Source organism: Conger conger, chromosome 15 (assembly GCF_963514075.1).
Source record: "Conger conger chromosome 15, fConCon1.1, whole genome shotgun sequence".
NCBI classification, from domain to species: Eukaryota; Metazoa; Chordata; class Actinopteri; order Anguilliformes; family Congridae; genus Conger; species Conger conger.
Genome location: NC_083774.1, coordinates 24,785,171 through 24,805,112, shown reverse-complemented (window position 1 = coordinate 24,805,112; position 19,942 = coordinate 24,785,171). Strand labels below are relative to the sequence as shown.

At 43.6% G+C, this 19,942-nt stretch overlaps 2 protein-coding genes across 4 annotated transcripts; one reads left to right on the top strand and one right to left on the bottom strand.

Moving 5' to 3' along the window:
• Positions 1 to 510: 510 nt before the first annotated feature.
• Positions 511 to 9,767, bottom strand: ppcdc (phosphopantothenoylcysteine decarboxylase). Of its 2 annotated transcripts, XM_061222679.1 has the most exons (5): positions 9,336 to 9,767; positions 5,855 to 5,950; positions 5,277 to 5,402; positions 4,513 to 4,681; positions 511 to 780 (listed from the first exon to the last, which is right to left on the bottom strand). In XM_061222679.1, the coding sequence occupies exons 1-5, from the start codon at positions 9,477 to 9,479 to the stop codon at positions 707 to 709; spliced, it is 609 nt and encodes a 202-aa protein (XP_061078663.1). In that variant the 5' UTR covers positions 9,480 to 9,767; the 3' UTR covers positions 511 to 706. The 2 variants fall into 2 exon arrangements, with proteins under 2 accessions (XP_061078663.1, XP_061078664.1); XM_061222680.1 differs by lacking the exon at positions 9,336 to 9,767 and having other exon boundaries at positions 5,841 to 5,950.
• Positions 9,768 to 10,696: 929 nt separating this feature from the next.
• On the top strand, positions 10,697 to 19,565 carry hacd3 (3-hydroxyacyl-CoA dehydratase 3). 2 transcript variants are annotated; one of them, XM_061222181.1, is made up of 11 exons: positions 10,697 to 10,943; positions 12,492 to 12,534; positions 12,661 to 12,734; positions 13,812 to 13,976; positions 14,302 to 14,350; positions 14,711 to 14,821; positions 15,566 to 15,693; positions 15,950 to 16,062; positions 17,268 to 17,374; positions 17,462 to 17,593; positions 17,879 to 19,565. In XM_061222181.1, the coding sequence occupies exons 1-11, from the start codon at positions 10,863 to 10,865 to the stop codon at positions 17,953 to 17,955; spliced, it is 1,080 nt and encodes a 359-aa protein (XP_061078165.1). In that variant the 5' UTR covers positions 10,697 to 10,862; the 3' UTR covers positions 17,956 to 19,565. The 2 variants fall into 2 exon arrangements, with proteins under 2 accessions (XP_061078165.1, XP_061078166.1); XM_061222182.1 differs by having other exon boundaries at positions 10,827 to 10,943; positions 12,463 to 12,534.
• The last annotated feature ends 377 nt before the right edge of the window (positions 19,566 to 19,942 follow it).

Below are 19,942 nucleotides of genomic sequence, written 5' to 3'. Positions count from 1 at the left end.
TTGTGTTTCACAATCTATTGCGTTTCACAAAAAAAAAAAAGATTTGAGTTAAAGAGTTAAACTCGCTCATTTTTCATTTGATTGACTGTTGCCCAATGTTCAGGCTATATCATAATTATCATTTCAAAAATAATTTTATACTGTAAACTTTTACACTGTAACCAGTGAAAGAAAACATTTTGGTGAACATGATTTGGTGAATAAATTGATTTTGCATATTCAGTTTGAAACTCCATCAGCTCCTGTGCTCATTTTCATTTTTTACAGGTTTATCCAAACTTTAATGTACCCACCTCTCCTCTGATACAACTGCCTCCTCCCCACGTATCGACCAATCACCTTCACCTGACTTTATGTAGGAACAGTCTTCATTTGGTAAATAATTTGCACTCTTGTACATTATCTTTTTATCGGTTTACTCTTAGAGTTATTCAGAGACAAAGCAGTTTGCAAATGTAAAAATGTCATGGAAAATGGTGAAATGGGAGGAAGGAACGACAGAAGCATTGCTTATTAAATGGGCAAGTTTAATAAAACAATAAAACAAGTGAACAATTCTGCAGGAAAATATTGGGGAATTCAATGTATTGGCTGTTGCATATTGAGACTGGTATTACACCGTTTTTCTCCCTGATAATTACACATCGAGAAAGGGCACATCTTCGAACACCAGGTCAAGCAGTCCCCAGCACTGTCCTCTGTGTCTTTAGCTATGGGACCGTGGAAGGTGTTCTTTGACTACGTCTACAATTGTAGACAGCGCTGCCATTGCCCCTTTACCTGTGAGGAGACAAAGGCCTGCAGTGAGACACGCCTCTGCAGTAACGAAGCAAGAGCCAGCAACCCACAAATCACTCAAACCGCCACTCAATCAGCAATGAATCAAGTCATTATCAGCTTTTGTGCCTCAACAGCATGAGTCAAATTTCTCATGACATACTTAGCATGTCAGTCAAGATTTGCTTTTAATCTAACCGTGTTGTTGACTGGTAATAACATCCAGCAACATCAATTGCTTCAATTAACACTCGGGCTAAAAGATTTCCCTAGGTGCTTTTATTCCAGGAGGACAGAGCAGGAGTGAGCCTACTCCTGTCATACTTCACACATCAAACCTTGGGATATTCCACAGACTCCCTCGGGACAGAGCATACTAATTAGAAACGCAGCCAAGATGACAGACAAAAGCACTGCCAAGGAATCACACAGCACACACACACACACCTCTTTCATTTTAAATGAGCAATGTGACTTTTTATAGAACAAGCATTACTACTGAAAAGATATGAAAACATTTTTATTCGATCACTTCAATTTGGTATTTGTCAAAGCTGATGGCTTTGAAGCATTCCTTCAATAGAGCATTTATTAATTATATTTGTGGAATAATGACCAATAATCAGTGGTAATTAGTATTACAGCCTTTGTATCTTTAAGTACTCTTCATCCTGAACACAGCTAGCAGGAGACTGAAAAAATTTGTACAAAACTCTATAGGTTAACTAGGCATAGTATATTTACCACATTTGGGGAGAAACAATTGAGGATTTCACAGTACACAGAAAAACAGGGGCTGGTGCTTCAGATAATGAATAATTAATAGACGTAATTAACCTTCTGGAATGAATGACATGAAAGAACCCTTTGTTCCCACCTAGGGGACAATAAGGCTTAGAATTTTCACACACAGGTGAAAGTCCCCATCAATTGAGTGACAAATACCGATGTCATAATTCACCACCTTAGATACAGTTCACCAAGCTTACACTGGGACACCTTCATGAAAACTAATAGAGCTAAGAAAACAAATGAATAACGGTATTTAACACTTATTTGAACACATTACTCTCACATTAAAAAGAGCAGATTCGGGAGGGCAATTCGCAGTTGGTGATTCTGACGGCCGGGGTATGGGAGGGCTCAGTCAGTTAGGGGTCTGAAGTTCATCGCTCTCCAATGACCCCCGTTGACTGGTCGGGTGCCCACGGACTGCATGAGGGAGCCAGATATGAAAGGTCTTTCCCCTAATCAAGGGTTCCAACTGTATCTGCGTGGTCACGCTAGGACTCGGAACCGTACTGTCCTCCAGGGTCTGTCCTCTTCACACTTCCTGTGTTTGAACTGCATCCGTCACTCTGGATGAGAGCGTCTGCTAAACACCCTGCAATGTAATGTAATGTAACGTACTGCGTGACCTGTGCGGTTAGCTCGTTGAGTGTCTGTGGCTGCAGGAAACATTGGATTGTTTTTGGGTTTTTTTATGTAACAAACTAAAAAATATAATTATGTGGCATTTAACAATAGTAATTAAAGTGGCTCTATTAAAAAGTCATACAACAAAATAGCACATGTGGCGTGTTGATTCCAAGAAAACATCAAAGCAGAAAAATTGTACTCAACAATATCTTTTCATCTTTATTCTGGATGAGTTATTCAGTGACATAGCTGCCTGGAAGAACACATTTTGCCTGAAGGCTTCATCAAGTCACCTGACAAAGCCTACGGGTGAAACTGTTCGCCAAAGAATGTCCCTGAATAACTCTTAAAGAAAAAAAATAGATCGTTTTTCTTACTAAAGAAAAAATGAATAATAAAATAAAGACAGCAAATGAAATGTCAACCTTCCTGGCTACCTTAGAATTTTAAATAAGAAAATAAATCATTTCTACGCAGCACTCTGACACATTGTGTGTGGGTAGGAGGGGTCGGAACAGCACTGTACATGAAGCTGGAAACTTCACAGTGAGGAGGAGGAGGATGGTCTCTGGTTTGGGGGAGTTGCGTGCGGAGTGCGGGCACCTCTGGCCCGGTGCGCGTGAGCGTGAACCTGGGCCTCCACGGTTCTCAGCAGAGGCAGGGCCGTATGCATGCCGCCCTCCTGCAGCAGCTGCCTCAGGTGGGCCACCATCTGCATCTGCTGGGGCAGGGTGAGGGGCGCCGGGGCCACCTCGTCCTCGCTGTCCTCGTCCGACGCCTCCACCTTCACCACCCGCAGCCCGTCGACGGGCCTGGCCTGCTTGGGCCGGCCGGGGGCTCCCGTAGCCTCCAGCCCGTCGTCCGCGTCGACGTACCGCTCGAACTCGGCGGCCGTGAGCCCCTCGGGAAGCGCCACGCCCGCCAGCGACTCGGTCTCCTCGCACACCTCCGCCGCCTCGTCCCGGCAGAAGATGCCCCGGTGGAAGCAGTCGGCGACGGTGGCCTCGCTCACCGAGCTCCACGCCTCCTCGGCCAGGTAGAGGGCGTCCAGCAGCGAGACGTTCCTCGCCACGTCCCCGGCCGACCGCCCGGGCTCCGCCTGCAGGGCGGCTCCGATCCGGGCGTACAGGCGGCTGCGGAAGTGCGCCTTCCAGACCCTGGAGACGCCCACCGCCATCGGCTGGATCACCTGGGCGGATCTGGACGGCAGGAACCACAGCTGGATGTTGGACAGGGGGACGGTGGAGGGGTGAGCGGGGCCGTCGTTGACCAACAGGCACACCCGGCGCTCAGTGGAGCGGAGGGACCTGTCCCACCTCTGGAGCCACTGCTGGAAGAGCTGCGAGGTCATGAGCGCCTTGCTGGCGCTGGCATAGGAAACGGGGAGAGACTGCAGGTCTCCAGGGAAGCAGCGGGGGTGCTTGGTGTTCCCGATGACCAGGAGAGGCCGTCTCTCGGTCCCGGCCATGTTGGCGCAGAGCAGGGCGGTGATTCTGTCGCCGGCCCGGCATCTGACAGGCTCCCAGTCCGAGGCGTGTCTCTCAGGGACAGCCCTGAACCACAGCCCGACCTCATGGGCACTGAATATGTTGGTGGGGCTATATGACTCCAGAATGTGCTTCAAGATGGTGGCCTTCCAGTCGACGGCGGCCGGGGCGCGGGTCTGCTCAGGGTTCTTCTGCTTCCGCCGCCGGTTGGCGATGTTGTGCCGGTCCCGCCACCGAGTGATCCAGCTGTCGGAGGGCGTGAAGGCCGTCCCTTCCGCCTGGGCCAGCTCCGTGGCCCTTTGCTTCAGGGTCGCACACGAGACCTGGACGCCCTCAGCGAGCTGCTGCCGGGCCCACATGAGGAGCTTGTGGTCGATGTGCTTCTCCTTGGCAAATCTCTGCCGCTTCCGGTGCTGGTTGAAGTTCCTCTCCCTTTGCAGCAGGAGCCTGGCTTTGTCCCTCATGATGCGCGACACCTGGGACGTCGAAACGCCAAACTTCCTGGCCACGATGGTCTGCGAAACCCCGGTGGACTCCAGCTCCTCTACGATCTGGACTTTCTCCCCGAGGGGCAACGACACCCGCTTCACCCCGGCAGCCATGACTGACAGGAGCCTGAGAAGGCAACTGGTCCCTTGCGATCTCTACCGGTGCACCGTGACAAAACCACTGTGGCAATTTGCTTCCCCCTTTCAGTCAATTAACTGCTACTGGTGTCCCAGTTAAGCGGTGCCTGCTCTACAGATATTCTCCAAAAATCAGTGGAGCCCAGCCTGGTTCAGAGTGCACGGCTAGCCACAGACGTGAGTAGCACTTTGTCACCACACACCTTCATCCCCGCAGACCAGCTTCTTGCATATGCAGGGCACCTCGATGTAGCCGAACTCCTTGAGGGTGGCCACCTGCTTGGCGGTTATGGGGTGCTGCCACATGGCTGTGTTCATAGCGGGACAGAAGACCAGGGGGCGTGTTAGGTCCCAGGCCCGCACCAAGCAGGTCTGTCGAAAGCAAACAGGCAAAGGTCGTGAGACGACACCACGGAGAATGCGTAACAAGATAACACGGGCAGGGAGGGGAAGGAGTGAAAAAATCTGTCTGGTCTGTTAGGCTTCCATTATGCTTTTATTAAGTGTTTATGCATATTCCTTCAGTAATTCTGTCTTATGCACCTGCACCTCTGTGTCTCAGATCAAGACATTTAAGATGAACATGTGTGAAATGTGCAGGGATTTATATTTAGAAGCAATGACATTCCCAGGTGTTGCTGGGGCTGGGATCCTGTCTGCCAGGAACGAAAGATGAGGAGAGCGAAGTGCACACTACGTACATGTCTAAATGCACCTATGTCGGTGAAAAACAGCTAGGCTGTTCTGCTAAGGCTGTGGTACACCAGCTATGCATGCATGCATTACACCCCAGGACAGGGACTCACATCATTTCTTTTTTTGTTAACCAGTAGCAGAGGCCATCACCTGAACACAAATTCCAACATCAGGTTTAGCTGGAGATAAAAACCTGCCCAGCCTTCCTACATACACACAGCAAAATCTGGATGTTCAGAGTCCTCGGTTCACAGTCCCACAGGATGCTCACCAGCAGATTGTCACAGATCCCATTGGCTATCTTCCCCAGGGTGTTGGCATCCAGGGGGGCTATGACGAGCAGGTCGGCCCAGCGCCTCAGCTCGATGTGGAGCACGGGGTCAGAGCGAGACTTCCACTGTGAGGGAGGACAGGAGACACGTCAAAACTACCTAGGAGGCCATTTACCAGCAGTGGGTGAAACACTAGACACACAGCCTGAATACAGTCATTGCTGAAATAGGATACAAATTCGACAAAATGAAGCTTATATTTCTAAAACAATTTTAGAGTAAGAAGCTCACATCTCTATTTCAGAGAGTACTGTTTTCAGCAAGCCTCTAAAATGAGGAGCTGCCCAGCTCCTAACTTTAACCTACCTCACTAGCTATGCAAAACTCTTCTCTAGAATTGCCTGTAGGCCTTTGTGTCTGGTGCTGAAAGCCCATGTACAGAAATGTGATTTTGAAAGAAGCTGATGCCCATTTCACAAGCATTTATTTCTCAGAGACGAAATCACTCTGTGAAGCTGAGACCCTTACAGACTGAAGCAGGAGAGTGGGCGCTACACGGTTACCATATTGCGTGTACCTGCCACTCATCCTTGTCCGTATAGATTCTGACCGGGACCTCTTCGGGGCTGTAGAAGTGTGTCGCGTGGGCAGTCGCAACCACCTGGACATCAACCTGGGAGAGAGAGAGGAAAAGAGCTGACCAATGAAAGTTTATCAATGCTTCATCCATATTAGGCTACGAAAGCCCTGAAAGCCCATGAATACATACGTTTTATTTGCTCCCTTTCTCTGTGATGATGCAATCATTTTCTCTGGATCTGAAGAACACAAAACTTTATCTTGAGATAATGACAAAAATCGATGAGTAAGAGTACAAAACTTTGTTTTCCCAAGATAACCACACTAAGACTGGAGATTTTGTTGATCTGCAGTATGCTGACTGGCAGATGCCTAGAACGTTTTCTGAGGGTTAGTTTTTCCAGGACATTCAATCTGTCAAGTTTTCTGGGAGTTCTTGCACTAATGTTAGGAACCTTATTCTAGGTTACCTGAAAAATTTCTGAATTCTCTAAAAACATTGTGAAACAAAACAAACAAAAAAAAATTATACAACATTCTAAAGACATGATGGAAACATTCTTACATCATATTTTTAGACTCCAGGAAAGTTAACTTTGCAACATTACAGTAATTTTCTTAACCTATAGAAAACATTAGTGTATGTTCTCAGAGCATTCCCTGTTAGCCACGTGATCGAACACCTGAAAGCATTTAGTTGGTAAGCAGATTAGATTTGGGTTTTAGGACATGGCTACAGATAGGCTCATGATTTTAAAATCAATTGTAGTTATCTTGGGAAAACGAAGTTTCGTAATCATGAGCTCTACTTATTTTTGCCATTATCTCAAGACAACAACGTTTTGTTTTCTTGAGATCTAGGGAAAAGTATCTTGTTATCGCAGGAAAACAACATCTGTTATTATGTGACAATAAAAGAAGAAAACTCGTTATCACAGGAAAACGGAGCAAATAAATCTCTACAGCTCTACATGACCTTTTAGAGCTTCCTTATTATTGCCACAAAAAACATGAAAAAAATCAAAAGATTTATTACATTCTGGCCTAATCAACATTACCCATGTGATCAGGGCTGACTAAGAAACCATCTGAGTCAAATGCCAATATATCACACATCACAACTCCCACAGGCCTCGAGCAAAGAGAAGAAAAAGAGGGAGTGTGCAGTTGGACAGTAGGAAACAAAGTTGAACTCTTCTACCAAATGAGGACATTGTCCCGGATACCGATACACACGGTCTGGGATAGTATAAAGACTGCCATGAGTAATCTTTTTTTTTTTCTTTTTTTTTTTTTGTATAGTGTTGACTTTGTTGACTCATGTACCCTAAGATAAAGACCTGTATAATAAATGGATGAAGTGCAAAGTGTTTTCCTGACTGGAGTGCCTCTCGATTTCGAGAGAAGGATTAATTTTCTCTTCAGGCCAACACCATAAACACACCGTGGCATCTCTGCTAGGCATAAAAGACTCGCTCCGCCACTGATCTACAATGGCGTTTTTAGACAAAATATGTCAAACACAGGTAACAACATTTCACATTAGATCCCCTCGCAAAGAGTAACTGCCAACTGACAGACTGGAAAAACATAAATTGGAATTGATCAAATGAAATGTTCAAACCCAACCACCATTTTAATGGCAGAATGAGAGTTACAACTTCTAAGCCTCTTCTCCTCACTCTCTCCAATTTGCTTTTCATACATGGAAATCCAGGCAAAATTTGCCCAACCCATATCCCCATATAAACTGGGTTCCCAGCATTGCACACATACAAACTCAAACAGCAAATGCAAGCAAAACAGGCCAAAGATCATGGCCGAAGAACACAATGAATTCTTTATCACGGCAAACAAATAACTGCAGTCCGTTCCTTTAATCTTTCCATATTTGCACACAAAGGCCAATGTGACACCCTGGGAATTGAAACCAAAACAGTCTATCTGGGATAGAAAAGGGAACAGAGGCATGTATGGAACACAGTCACATTTACTAGCGTCTGAGGCAAAAGCAGGCTTACATTTTATGGGCTGAATGAGTGGATTTATCCATCATGCTAAAAGTGGGTAATAAACCTATTTTCAGTTACTATTAAATGTACATGAGTTAATACGTTTCAAAATAACCAAAAGAGCAACATCTTGTTACATGCATGTTGGCATCGCTATATCCAGAAAAGGCATAGACCTGAACTTTCCCCATATTACGATCAGGCCATTTCTAGTCTTTTCACAGAAGATCAGTCATTTTTCCATAGATTTATTATTGTGTGACATGTAGCTGACAGGGCCTGTACCCATATGCTAGTGAGTTATAGTGTATATATTACAGGGCCATTATTTTGTGTAGATTTTATTTTATTTATTTTTCCTGCATTTAATGGCCACCATTGAGCCACCAAACGTTATAACATCCTCACTGAAAATATTTGCTTTAATAACCATTTCTGGGAAACTGTATTAACACACCAGGATAAACTAGAAAATGTGTGTATGTTGCATAAGAAACGTAAAAATTACAAATTTGCTTAAAAACAGAAACAATTTTAAATAAATAGCAGCCTGGCCAACATGCAAAATTCGGTATTAAAACAATAACTTAGAATAAAGCTTGTCTCATTTCATGTTTATTTTACTATGAACAACCAATTTCCCCACATATATAACCGCTAATCAAATTCCATCATAAAAACTGAAGAGACCATGAATGCAAATATGGCAACCTGAGCAGGCAGGTGTTCCACCCAAGCTCAAGAACAAATGTGGTTATATTTTCCCCCTTTGATTTCAGACAAAAATGTTCTTTCCAGGTCGAATTACGTTCATTCGCTACTTTACTAAACATGCAATGTTAAAGAAATAAATGACAATCGAGAGACATCTTGCTGTGGTGCACACAGGCACGTTTGTGAATAACAACCGTCTTGGTTGGGAAATGCAAAAACAAAGCCATTGGAACGTTGAGGCCTTCCTTTCAGATGTTGTTTTTTAGTTCCCCCTGGTGGCGAGTATAAGAACTGCAACTTATCCACTAAGATTACAAAACGCTAATGCTAGGTAGCCTAGCCACGAAAAGAAAATATCAGCAGGTGTAAACTAACTGCGGCTTATCGTCTGAATCAATTAACTATGGGGCATATAGTAGACATTTGCATCCTTTACTTCAGGTGTATCCTTTTTAATAAAACTAGCATTCGGACTTAGCCTAGTTAAACGAAACGAGACGTTCAGCGATAGCTAGCTCGCTACGCACAACTGTTACGTTACCCTTGCTAAACAAGTCAAAATGGGAAGAAGTAACACTTAACATTACACACCAAACTAGATGGCACACTGTGTACATTAAACAATTAAACGTTCTGTTACTAACTTATCAAGATTGGAAATTGCCGCCGCGGAGCTAAGTTAGCCAACTATTAGCAAGAAAATAACATTTCTCAACATGAAGAAAACGCATTGATATCTAGCTGGCAACTCACCCCTGGTAATTCAAGAAGTTGGGACACCAACAACGGCAGTTTTAAGGCTGCTACACTACCGGTTACACCAACAAGAACACGAAACTGTGAGCTAGATGAAGTTGTCGAGTTAAAATCAGATTTAGCACATTCATTTTGCTGCATGTTACGCCTAGCTAACACAGGGCAGGTTTGGTTGCACTGTAAGAAAATCCACACTGGCTGATGAAAATGTAAAATTAATATTAACGAATCAAAAGAGAAAACCGCAGTTTATGGTTTTAATTGTAATATTTCAGAGCGCCACGCTGGCTTTGTGCTTCACAGACAAAGCACCACATTCATTAAGAGCAATCGAGATATATAAGAACTGGAGACAGCTTCCGTTTCTTTCACAGATTCCTATGGAAACGACTCAATGGCGCATGAAGTCAGACCATGGCAGCTGCCATGTTTGACTTTTTTTTTTTCTTTTTTTTTTTTGCTGTAGAGCATGCGCACTGGGTCCCTAAACATGAATGGGAATAAATATATATTTTCTTCTCTGTATAATAACTGGTCTATGGAGAGTTAGTTCGGTGTGAATGTTTTATTAATTTATTATTATTTATTAAAAAATACTGCCAAAATAGTATAATTTCGCCAGGGTTAATTCGTAGTTTTTAATGGATTTCAATGGGGAAATTTGCTTTTTGTAACCAATTCCTGGTCCTGGACAACCACTGTGCTGTGACAGCTGACGTTTAGCGCAACCAAAACAACAGAATCTGTAGCGCCCTCAAAGGTCTCCTACCGTACTTGTAAGAGACTATACAGCTCTCATTTTAAGATCTTTGCTTGAAAACCCATCAAATATACTCTCACTCTTATAATACAGAGTAAGGCTAAATGATACAACTTGATTAAGGACCAGATGAAAAAGCATAATTTAACTAAAGATATATCCTTATTCATTTAATCCAGATTTGTTATGTTGCCACAAATTTGCTTTGTCTCTGAACGGTTACATTTTCACAAATGGTTTCTGATATCCACCAGGCCCTGTCAGTCTATAGTAAAGCCAATTAAGCGAGACATGTCAAGGTATCGTTTACAATTTTACCCATTGCCGATGTGTAGGGCTAGGGGAATTTTTACAACCGTACATCGCAGTTACGGTAGTTACCACAAGTTTGGTTGAACGCAAATGGATGCTCCTGTGTCCAATGATGAATAAACGTGAGATCCACCAATACTTATAATATCATTTTCATTTACTGTATCTAGTAAGTCTGAACACATTTGCTTTTTGTAGTATTGTTTCACCATCCAAACCAATCCAGATTGGCACAGATCATTGCATCAACCACTAAAAATTGTAACAAAGCGTGCACGAGCCCGTCCCGAGTTTAGTGGAACGCGCACGCTGGCCCTGCGGAATGTTCTGGGCAACTGACAGCGAATCCCTGGAATACCGCTTCCGCCGAAGGCTGCGTTATGTTATCTGGGGCCACGTTCATTCTCGATCTTCACTGAAAACTACTCTGTGGCTGCATTCATCACGCTAAAATGCAGACCCTAACACCACACGTGTATTGGGCTCAGCGGCATAGCGAAATTTACCTGCGAGTGGAATTGAGTGACGCTCAGGTAAGTGCCGGAACAAGACCTGTCAAAAGCCGAGGCTTGCTAGCTGTAAATCCGGGCGAGGAGTCATTAGAATATTGGTTTCTTGCTCCGCATTAACTTATGCCCGTGAGCCCCCGTTAGCTAGGTAGCTAGCCTGATAGCCATTCGTTTTCTGATGATGATGATGATGATGATGATGATGATGATGATGATGATGGTGGTGGCGTTGTTTTTAAATGACTATATCTGAAGTGTGGACATTTATAATTACAAGTTAGGTGTACGATACCACAGCAAATGCTTTCTAAACAAGTGTGTTGTTGGCTAGCTAGCTAATCATTACTGCTAGGCATCTCGCTGGGGACAAAGACTGCCTTTTTTATCGTTATCAGTCAAATTTGCATCGAGATAACTACACTAGCTACATACTACATTATATGATGCACACATTACAAATCATCATTAATCATTTGAACCGTTCGGTTAGCTAGCCTCTTAGATAGATTTTCGGGATCTAGTAACAGGCTGTCATGGCATTGGAGGTCAGAGTTCGAACCTGCAAGGCAAGCCACCTGGCCTGTCAAAATCCCAAGGCATGCATTATTTATGATAAATTGAGTTGAGTTAGGATTAATTAATATTAATGGGCTGTTTTAATATTTTGTAAACCAACTTTTTGTTTCACCATTGAAACAAATACATAAATAAACTGGTCATTAGTACATAAATTTGCATATACAAACAGCTTATGAAGTCAGGAAATAAGAGCCCTATGGAACAATGGGGGTATTGATTTGCTACAGAACAGATGTGACACCTGCTTTATGCAAGTTTTATGTAAATGCAGCCCCAAAGGCACAATAGTGTTTTCTAACAAACAGATAGGTCAAATTTCCCTTGGAGCTGTCCTCTGTTGGCTGCATTGAATGAACAGATTCCTAGTTGTTCTAAGTCTTGAGCAATGTGGTAAGCAGCACATTTTTACCATTGACTTTCAACTCCAACAAATGTGGATTGCATTGTAACTCTCCAGAAAAAGAAAACACACAGTAGCTTTTGTAAATGTAGATGATTAAAATAAGATGTTTTGTTGTACATTATTAGACTTCATAGGAGAGTCTCGAAAGATATGTCATTCCAGTATTTACTGTGTTTTAAAGTGAGAGCTTCACACATCTTTGAGGCTGACTAAAAAAATAACTCAGTTTGTGGTGTCAGTTTGTGGTTACCATGACAATCGTAGCAGCTCACTTGTGCTGTGGATACAGCTTTAGCCGGAGTGAAACTTCCCTCTTTGTAAGAGCATGAAACACCTGTCTAGCTGAGATGTGCCCAGTTTAGCCTCCTGCAATTGCACAGATCCTAATAGAGATAAAATGTTACTCTAGCTAAATTGATTTAAGGTGCACTTTTTTGTTTGTGCTGTTGCACGATCTTATCACAATGTTGCAAATGCAGAAGAAGGAAGTAACAGCAGAGGAGGGTGTAGCTGGTAGATGCAGAATGACAGTTTGCTTCATTTGTAACTGTTTTTTTACAGCAGGTTTGCTTCCTCTCCCTCTCTGACAGGATCTCGACATTAGCATACAGGAGAATATCCTTCACTTTAGAGGTAAGTTCTGATGCTTGCTAATGGGAGGGCATCTACAGTCAGCATTGGGTTTCTGCATCAAACCCCTTCAGACTGCTTTTACACTAATGTCCTGAGAGCTTTGCTTTTGACTTTCTTGTGTTTTAGCCCAGGGTCATGGTGCAAAAGGAGACAATGAGTATGAGTTCAGCTTGGAGTTCCTGGAGCCAGTGAAGCCAGAGGTACAGATGGCCTAGTTAACTTCCTATCGCGATGAATGGGTACAGTTACAGTATTGTGGCTGTATGTAAGCATTTCTGTTTCGTTTGAAAACTATGTTTGATTGAGACCAGTTGTGTGAAAGAGGGAAGCTCTTCTTTACTTTGTATTTTGTATTCTATCGCCTGTACGTGTATGAATACCTGTGGTGTGTACACGTCTGTTTAAAGGGTAAGGCCGGAGTAATTTTATATTTTTCTTGATCAAATATCCTATTAAATATCCCACGAAAAGACGGACCAAAACTTAAATTTAATTGATCCTACCAAGAAGTATTGTTCATCTAGAATTGTTCATCTAGCTGAGGCCAGATATAACCAATATTCTGGTAGTTACAGAACATTGTTATCCAAAAAACTAAATAAGTCAGAGACATACTGTTGCTTTGGTCAGCATAATTCATCATTGTGATGAACCTAGCCTTTGTACTTTGTACAATTTTATGAGAATTTTATGAGATAGCAATTGTTTTGTCAGTGTGTAGAAAGTATCAAATGTATACAAGTGGATGGCACAGACAATGAAAATAGCCCCCGTGAAAATAAACCGTTTGCTCCATTTTACTGGCCATGTTCTTTTAGTTTTTTTAAAATGATAATAGGTTGCACGAAAGAGGAACACGACTTTCTGAGCTGTATTCAATGATTTTAGCACACAATTTGAATGATTGCCTTCGTGGTTGAGCGCCTAATGGGATTGGAGAATGTCAGAAAGGATCGAGTCAACAGAAGCATTGTAGGTTTTGGTCTTTTCATAAGATATATGTTGAAATAAGAAATGTACAAAATTATACCAGCCTTATCCTTCAACCTTGTCTGTCCCCAGCCCAATATGATGTGCCAACACCCAAATCGCAAGGGGTTTTGGCTTTGGTTGAGAATTTTCTCGGGTTTTATTAGGGGCTCAAAACTATAGTATAGCAGCCATTTTGATTGGTTGAAAAGGTTGAGAGTGCCATGTGGCACTCTTGGTATTTCACAGTAGTTACGCTTGAGTGCCATATGTAACTGTGCCTAATATTTGTGTGTGCTGGCCCACAGGTAACACATAGGTCCACACAGCGTCAGGTGAACATCTCGGTACAGAAGCAGGAGTGTTCCTGGTGGGACAGGTTGACAATGCAGGAGCGCAAGCCTCTCTTCCTGGCCCCAGACTTTGACCGCTGGCTGGACGAGTCTGACGCAGAGATGGAGCTGCGTGCTAAAGTAAGGTTTCCAAGAACAGGACGCAAAAGTATCTCAGGCACAGAAGTGATACCAAACTGAGTGCTGTATTGACTTTCTCAGATCTTCGTTTACTCTTTTATGTAAAATAAGCACGGCAGAATGATCCTAGTGTTTGTCTGATTTTTCAGTTTGGAGTATGAGTCCAGTAGACTCGGACCCATAAGAAAATATGAAAAGGGAAAATGAGAAAAGGTCAAATTGAGTTGACTTGGTGACTGTGCTGTAGCTTTATTTTTAAGCGTTTTTGATGTAATCATGTGCTGCTTCTGCACTCTTGTGTTTGCTCTTTCTGTTTGTCTAAAAGGAGGAGAAAATAAACAAGGTCACCATTGAGTCAAGGGTTCCTCAGGATCGTAAGTACTCTGCCTACATGTGAGCCCATGTTTGTTTGATTTGGCCCCGGTGATTGATAGTTTGTGTAGAGTGTTAGCTACATGAAGTAAGGTTTTATTAGTCACACTGTCATGCATTATGAGCATTTAGAGAAGTGCTCGCATCACTGTGGCCTTGGCTGGGTGGGGGAGGCATCTGTGTCTTAATCTGCTAAGTGTTTTGACTGTGGCTGAGAGAGAGAGAGAACAGTGCGAGAGTGGCAGCTGAAACATGACATTATGCTCGCTGTCGGATAATGTTATTGACATGCCGGTGGAGCGTTGCTCCCTTGTGACTGGGTAACCGATTTGCACATTAATTAAATAAATCCCCCTCTTCAGCATTCCTGAACCTGAAGAAGGGCTACCTGTTTATGTACAACCTGGTTCAGTTCCTGGGCTTCTCTTGGATCTTTGTCAACATGACTGTGCGCCTCTTCATACTGCGGGAAGGTGAGGGGTCAAAGTTCACACCTTCACCAAAGATTCTCCATAGTGGCTAGGTGGTCAGCACCCACGTTCAGTCCATCCTCTACTTCCTTAGTCTAGGACAGGGTTGAGCAGCTCCATTCCTGGAGGGCTGGTGTGTATGACGGTTTTTATTTCCACCAATTTCCCTAGCTCAGTCAGCTATATATGTGTGGATAAGTGCCAGATCACAAAATAAACCACATCCCTCCACCTCATGTGTGTGCAAGCCTGACTCGTAACTTGCAGTAACTTGCACCAAGAGGTTGGAGCAATTAGCAACGATGAATTAGGCATTTGAAAACAGAGAAAGTTAACAAAAAATGGTAATCTGTTCGTTACATAAAATTAATACTTTAAATAAGAATGGAGAGCTGACCATCTGAGCAAGCTAAACTTACACCTGAAAGAAAGACTTTAAACTGGCTACACAAGTTGAAATATCAAAAGTACAATAAGATAAGAATTTTCCCCTTTGGTTTAGTTTTCCTTTGGTTTACAAGCGACAGATTTTTATTTTTTTATCAGCAACGGAAAATGGAAATGGCTCTGATCTTCGTTTTGACACAACTTCAAAACAGCATGCAAATGTTTTTTTATGATGCTGCCACAGCTATTTATAGATGTGTGTCTACATCAAAATTCTTGAAGAGGAAGTGGCGTTTAGTGTCTCAGTATTCTAAGAAACTCCTAACAGTAATGACCAGTGTTGTTTTTCTTGTCTCTCAGATTCCTTCTACGACACGTTCCACACCATCGCCGACATGATGTACTTTTGTCAGATATTGGCTGTGGCAGAAGTGATTAACCCGGCCTTGGGCCTGGTCAGGACCGGGGTCTTCCCTGCTCTAATTCAGGTAGAGTCCATCTCTGATGCATACTGTGCACAAAGCAGACACGTTACAAGGTGCCTTCAAAGTCCACCCCCTCATCCTTCATCTGTGATGTAGGGTGGAGTCCACAACAAAGTCGCGGGAAAGCCAAAGCAATGTCAGGATCCTGCTCTTGGTCAAGCAGACCGTGGATCCATAATGAAATGCATCAACATTCGCCTCTGAAGTTCATAGAATTAAGCCGTTTATGGTGTGGTATCCCCTGTGTGTTATCTGGAAGGTGGTTGGGAGAAACGTCATCCTCTTCGTCATCTTTGGAAGCCTGGAGGAGATGCAGAACAAGGCTGTGGTGTTCTTCGTCTTCTACCTGTGGAGCATCATTGAGATCTTCAGGTGAGCTATCCTCGTCAGGATGATGCCAGACTAGCTCCAGTACAGGATTTTCTCTTGAGCGTGTGTCAGGCTTGGGTCAGGCTGGAGGCTCCATCATAAATCCAGAACTAGGATGCAACCTGGTCACAGTGCAAGTAACTGCAGAATTCCCACTTTGGCACCTTATACTGATCATGAACGTCATTGTAAGGTAATCAAGCTACAATGAGAAGACGGCATTTTCTGCTCTAGTCCTTAACTTTTATACAGAGCAACCTTTTAGATGCAAAGCACCTCATGGAGTCGTTCTTACACCCTGGCTTGTAACTGACTCATTCTATTGAGATGTAGAATAACTGGAGACAGCTCCCTCTTACCGGTTCCATGGGTTCCTATGGAAACTGCACAATGAGATGAGAAGCCGATTCATGGATGCTGCCACGTTTGACTATGGGGCCTTGTGGCACCAGAGCATGTGCACTGGGGCTATATTTGGCATCAGAGCATTTGCACTGGGTACCTACAGTAAACAGGAAGGAATGAATAGGATAATGAACCAGAGGCTTAATAAGCTGCAATACTTATGGTAACCACTTGAGTTTGCAGGCTTCTGGGGGGGTGCATCAATCCCTTGTCCCCTGGCGCACTCACATGTGACAGGCTCTCCACAAGGTGTTCTTAAGACTCAAGTAGCTAGTGCTTGCATCACTGACAATATCTTTGTTCACTTTAAATCTGAACATTTGTTACTTGCTCTTTTCTACCTGTGCCCTTGGTTTTTATCGCTTTTACAATGTGTACCGTGCATGTTTTTCACGATGAAGTTGCTAAGTCTAGAATAACGCTGTGCAGTAGCAGATCTGGAGGAAATGGTGATGATCTGCTGGTGTCAGATAAGGAAACTGTAAACGGCCCGGTTTCCTCGCTGTTGATCACTGTGCAGAGGCTTGTTCAAAGCATATCGCCTGATCTGCTACAAGCACCAGTATCACTAACAGGACTCTAGTGGTGCCAGCAGTGCTGTAGAGCAGTCGGAGCAGGCAGGGGACCGGTTATCCAGAAAAGGTTTATAGATGATCTCAGACATCCGCACAGTTAAAATGGAGAAGCATTAATGCTCCATTGAGAAGGAAGACAGTGCAGGCCTCCAGAACAGACAAGGAGCCTTCTATTCCGTTTGTTACTGCAACTCAACTACAGTCCCCTTTGTCTCCCCTCACCTCCAGGTACCCATTCTACATGCTGGCCTGCATCGACACACAGTGGAAGATGCTCACCTGGCTGAGGTACACCATCTGGATGCCGCTGTACCCGCTGGGAGTGTTGGCAGAGGGTGAGTGAGCCCTTTAGAGCTCCAGGACACATTTCAATACAAATGGATTGACAGCAGCTAAAAGTGGTCTCCCTTGCTGTACCGCAGCGGTGGCTGTGATCCAGTCCCTGCCCATCTTCGATGAGACCCGTCTGTATAGCATCCCTCTCCCCAGAGCCCTAGGCCAGTCCCTCAGCTTCTCCTACATCCTGCAGATCTACCTGGTGCTCATGTTCTTGGGTGAGTTACGAGGGGAACCCTCCCCCAGGCCTTCACCACTTCCTAGCCTTGTTGCTTACAAACCACTTCTTGGTTAGAGAATGCGCTACTTACTGTATGCTGTTCTACATTGATGCATACTACAAGGTAAAAACATAAAATGGCTGACATAACCTTTACCCAGACAACAGTTTCACCTGTACATAAGCATGAAGGTGCATGTGTATGTTCCATGTCCCTCCCTGTGTCCCTGTGACAAAGTCACACAATAAAGTGTCGGATGGTTTCCTTTACCTCTCTTCCCAGGCCTCTTCATCAACTTCCGCCATCTCTACAAGCAGAGGCGAAGACGATTCCGCTCCAAGAAGAGGAAGGCCAACTGAGGACCCCGACGTCCTCGGATCCCTGGGATCGGAGGTCCCTTTTCACTGCTGGCTGCCTTTCCCTTCTCACCACAGCAATCATTCCCACCTCCGGCTTGCACCCTAACCCCACCCCCACTGTAGCGCAGTCACATATCACAGGACTTCCTCTTAAAGCAAACAAGTGCATTCATTTTCTTTTCTTTTTCATTTTTCTTTTTCTTTTTTTAAAAACGTCAGCATGAGTTGATAAAATATAATTAAAATGGATGGGGGGGGGGGGCATTTGCTTGATACTCAGAGAGGAGGCTGTAAAATACCACAAGCTTCTCTCATTTAAGCACAACGTGCTACTCTGTTCAAAATGCAACTTAGTGGTGCCACCTCACCCTGTACCGTGTTCCTATCCTGCTGTAACCTACAGCCTGTGCAACATCGTGGGTTTTTATCCGTCCTCTACGTTCACCCCTCCAGTCACTGCTGTACTAGCCCTCACTGTAGAATACACGGGGCGCGTCCCAAGGCTAAATAAAATGATCCTCCTTTCCTCCACTGCCACCCTACTGCAGTGCTGTATATTAGGGACAGTGTAAAAACATTTTAAAGCAGTGCTTTACATACATTTTTACTTTCATTTCATCTGAATAGAAACAAGCACATCAAATCTGCAATAAAGATTTCAGTGCTGTGATATTTCAGATATGACAGTATTCCATATTGTCCTGAAAGCAAATCTTGTGGGTCTCTGGGATTGTACAGTGAGGAGAGCTAGGGAAAGGACAGGTGGAGAGAAGCACTAACATAGCACAGGGTGGAAAGCCTTGTAGCAAGCAATACCATAAAAACCCAATGGTAATTAACTGAAAGTAATAACTTTTGAGTTATTCGGCTAGCAGTGCTCACCAGTAATATCCTTACTGGGGTACTGACTAAATATTGTTTTTGGTTGAACTTTCTTTTGTGTTTGTTTTTTGATTTATTGTGATTTGTTTAGTATTTTAATATTTTTTCACTGAAAAGGTGGGAAGAACATATATAGTTTGATTGGTTTGTTACTGTGTTGGTCATTGCATCTGCTCTGAAAGGTTACTACGTTATCAGTTTGGCTTGAAGCCATTACCCTCATCTCTTCCTGTACGATACAGAGGCTGCACTTGGAAGATAGCATTTCACGCATTCCATACAGGTATGCCATCAAGCCAGGGCAGTTTTTAACCAAACTACCATGGGAGTTTTAACTGCTTTCAAGCGCGGCAGGACCAAAGTATAGGCAATTTTAACTGCATTTCAGCCTCTCGTTTCCATGTAGTGTGTGCTGACGACGTGTGCGTCGGTGCAGTTTATTTGAGTCGTGGGAGCAGGGAACTTCGCCCATCAAGCTGACCAGGAGGAATCACTTCCTGTCAAACACCGATCCCTGGACAGGTCTCTCCCTGAATGTACCCTAGTAATAATGAAAGGGCGGGTTACCAGAAACCTCAGGGAAAAGCAGCCATTTTAAACTCGATGGAAGAATACACTGGAACCTCGTTTTGTGTCTTTAGATGAACATATGAAGGCTGACTATTGCTGAATGGCACAAATTATTTGAAATGAATTGTATGAAAGGCAAATAAAACGTTTGATGAAGATTCGGGTATTATAACTGAATTTGTATTTCCAGGATGTTTTATACATTTTTAATTTTATCACTGGGATTGTTTGAAATACTGGACACTCTGAGAAACAAGTAGCTTAAAACGTCCATAAAAGAAGAGTACTGTTCTTAATCTTATTTTTTATAAAGGGATTTCTTGAAAACCTTAATTTACCATTTGAGGTGATCCAGTTATTCTTCAACAGTTTGTGCTTATGCAAAATGAATAAGAGGTACCCAAAGGGACCCTGGTCCCATCTCTGGTGGGACACAATTTGAGACCTTAAAATTATAGCATTCAAACTGACATTTTTGACAAAAATGAGTTGGTGTCATAAATATGTTGTGTATAGGTTAAGTATTAAGGGTTTG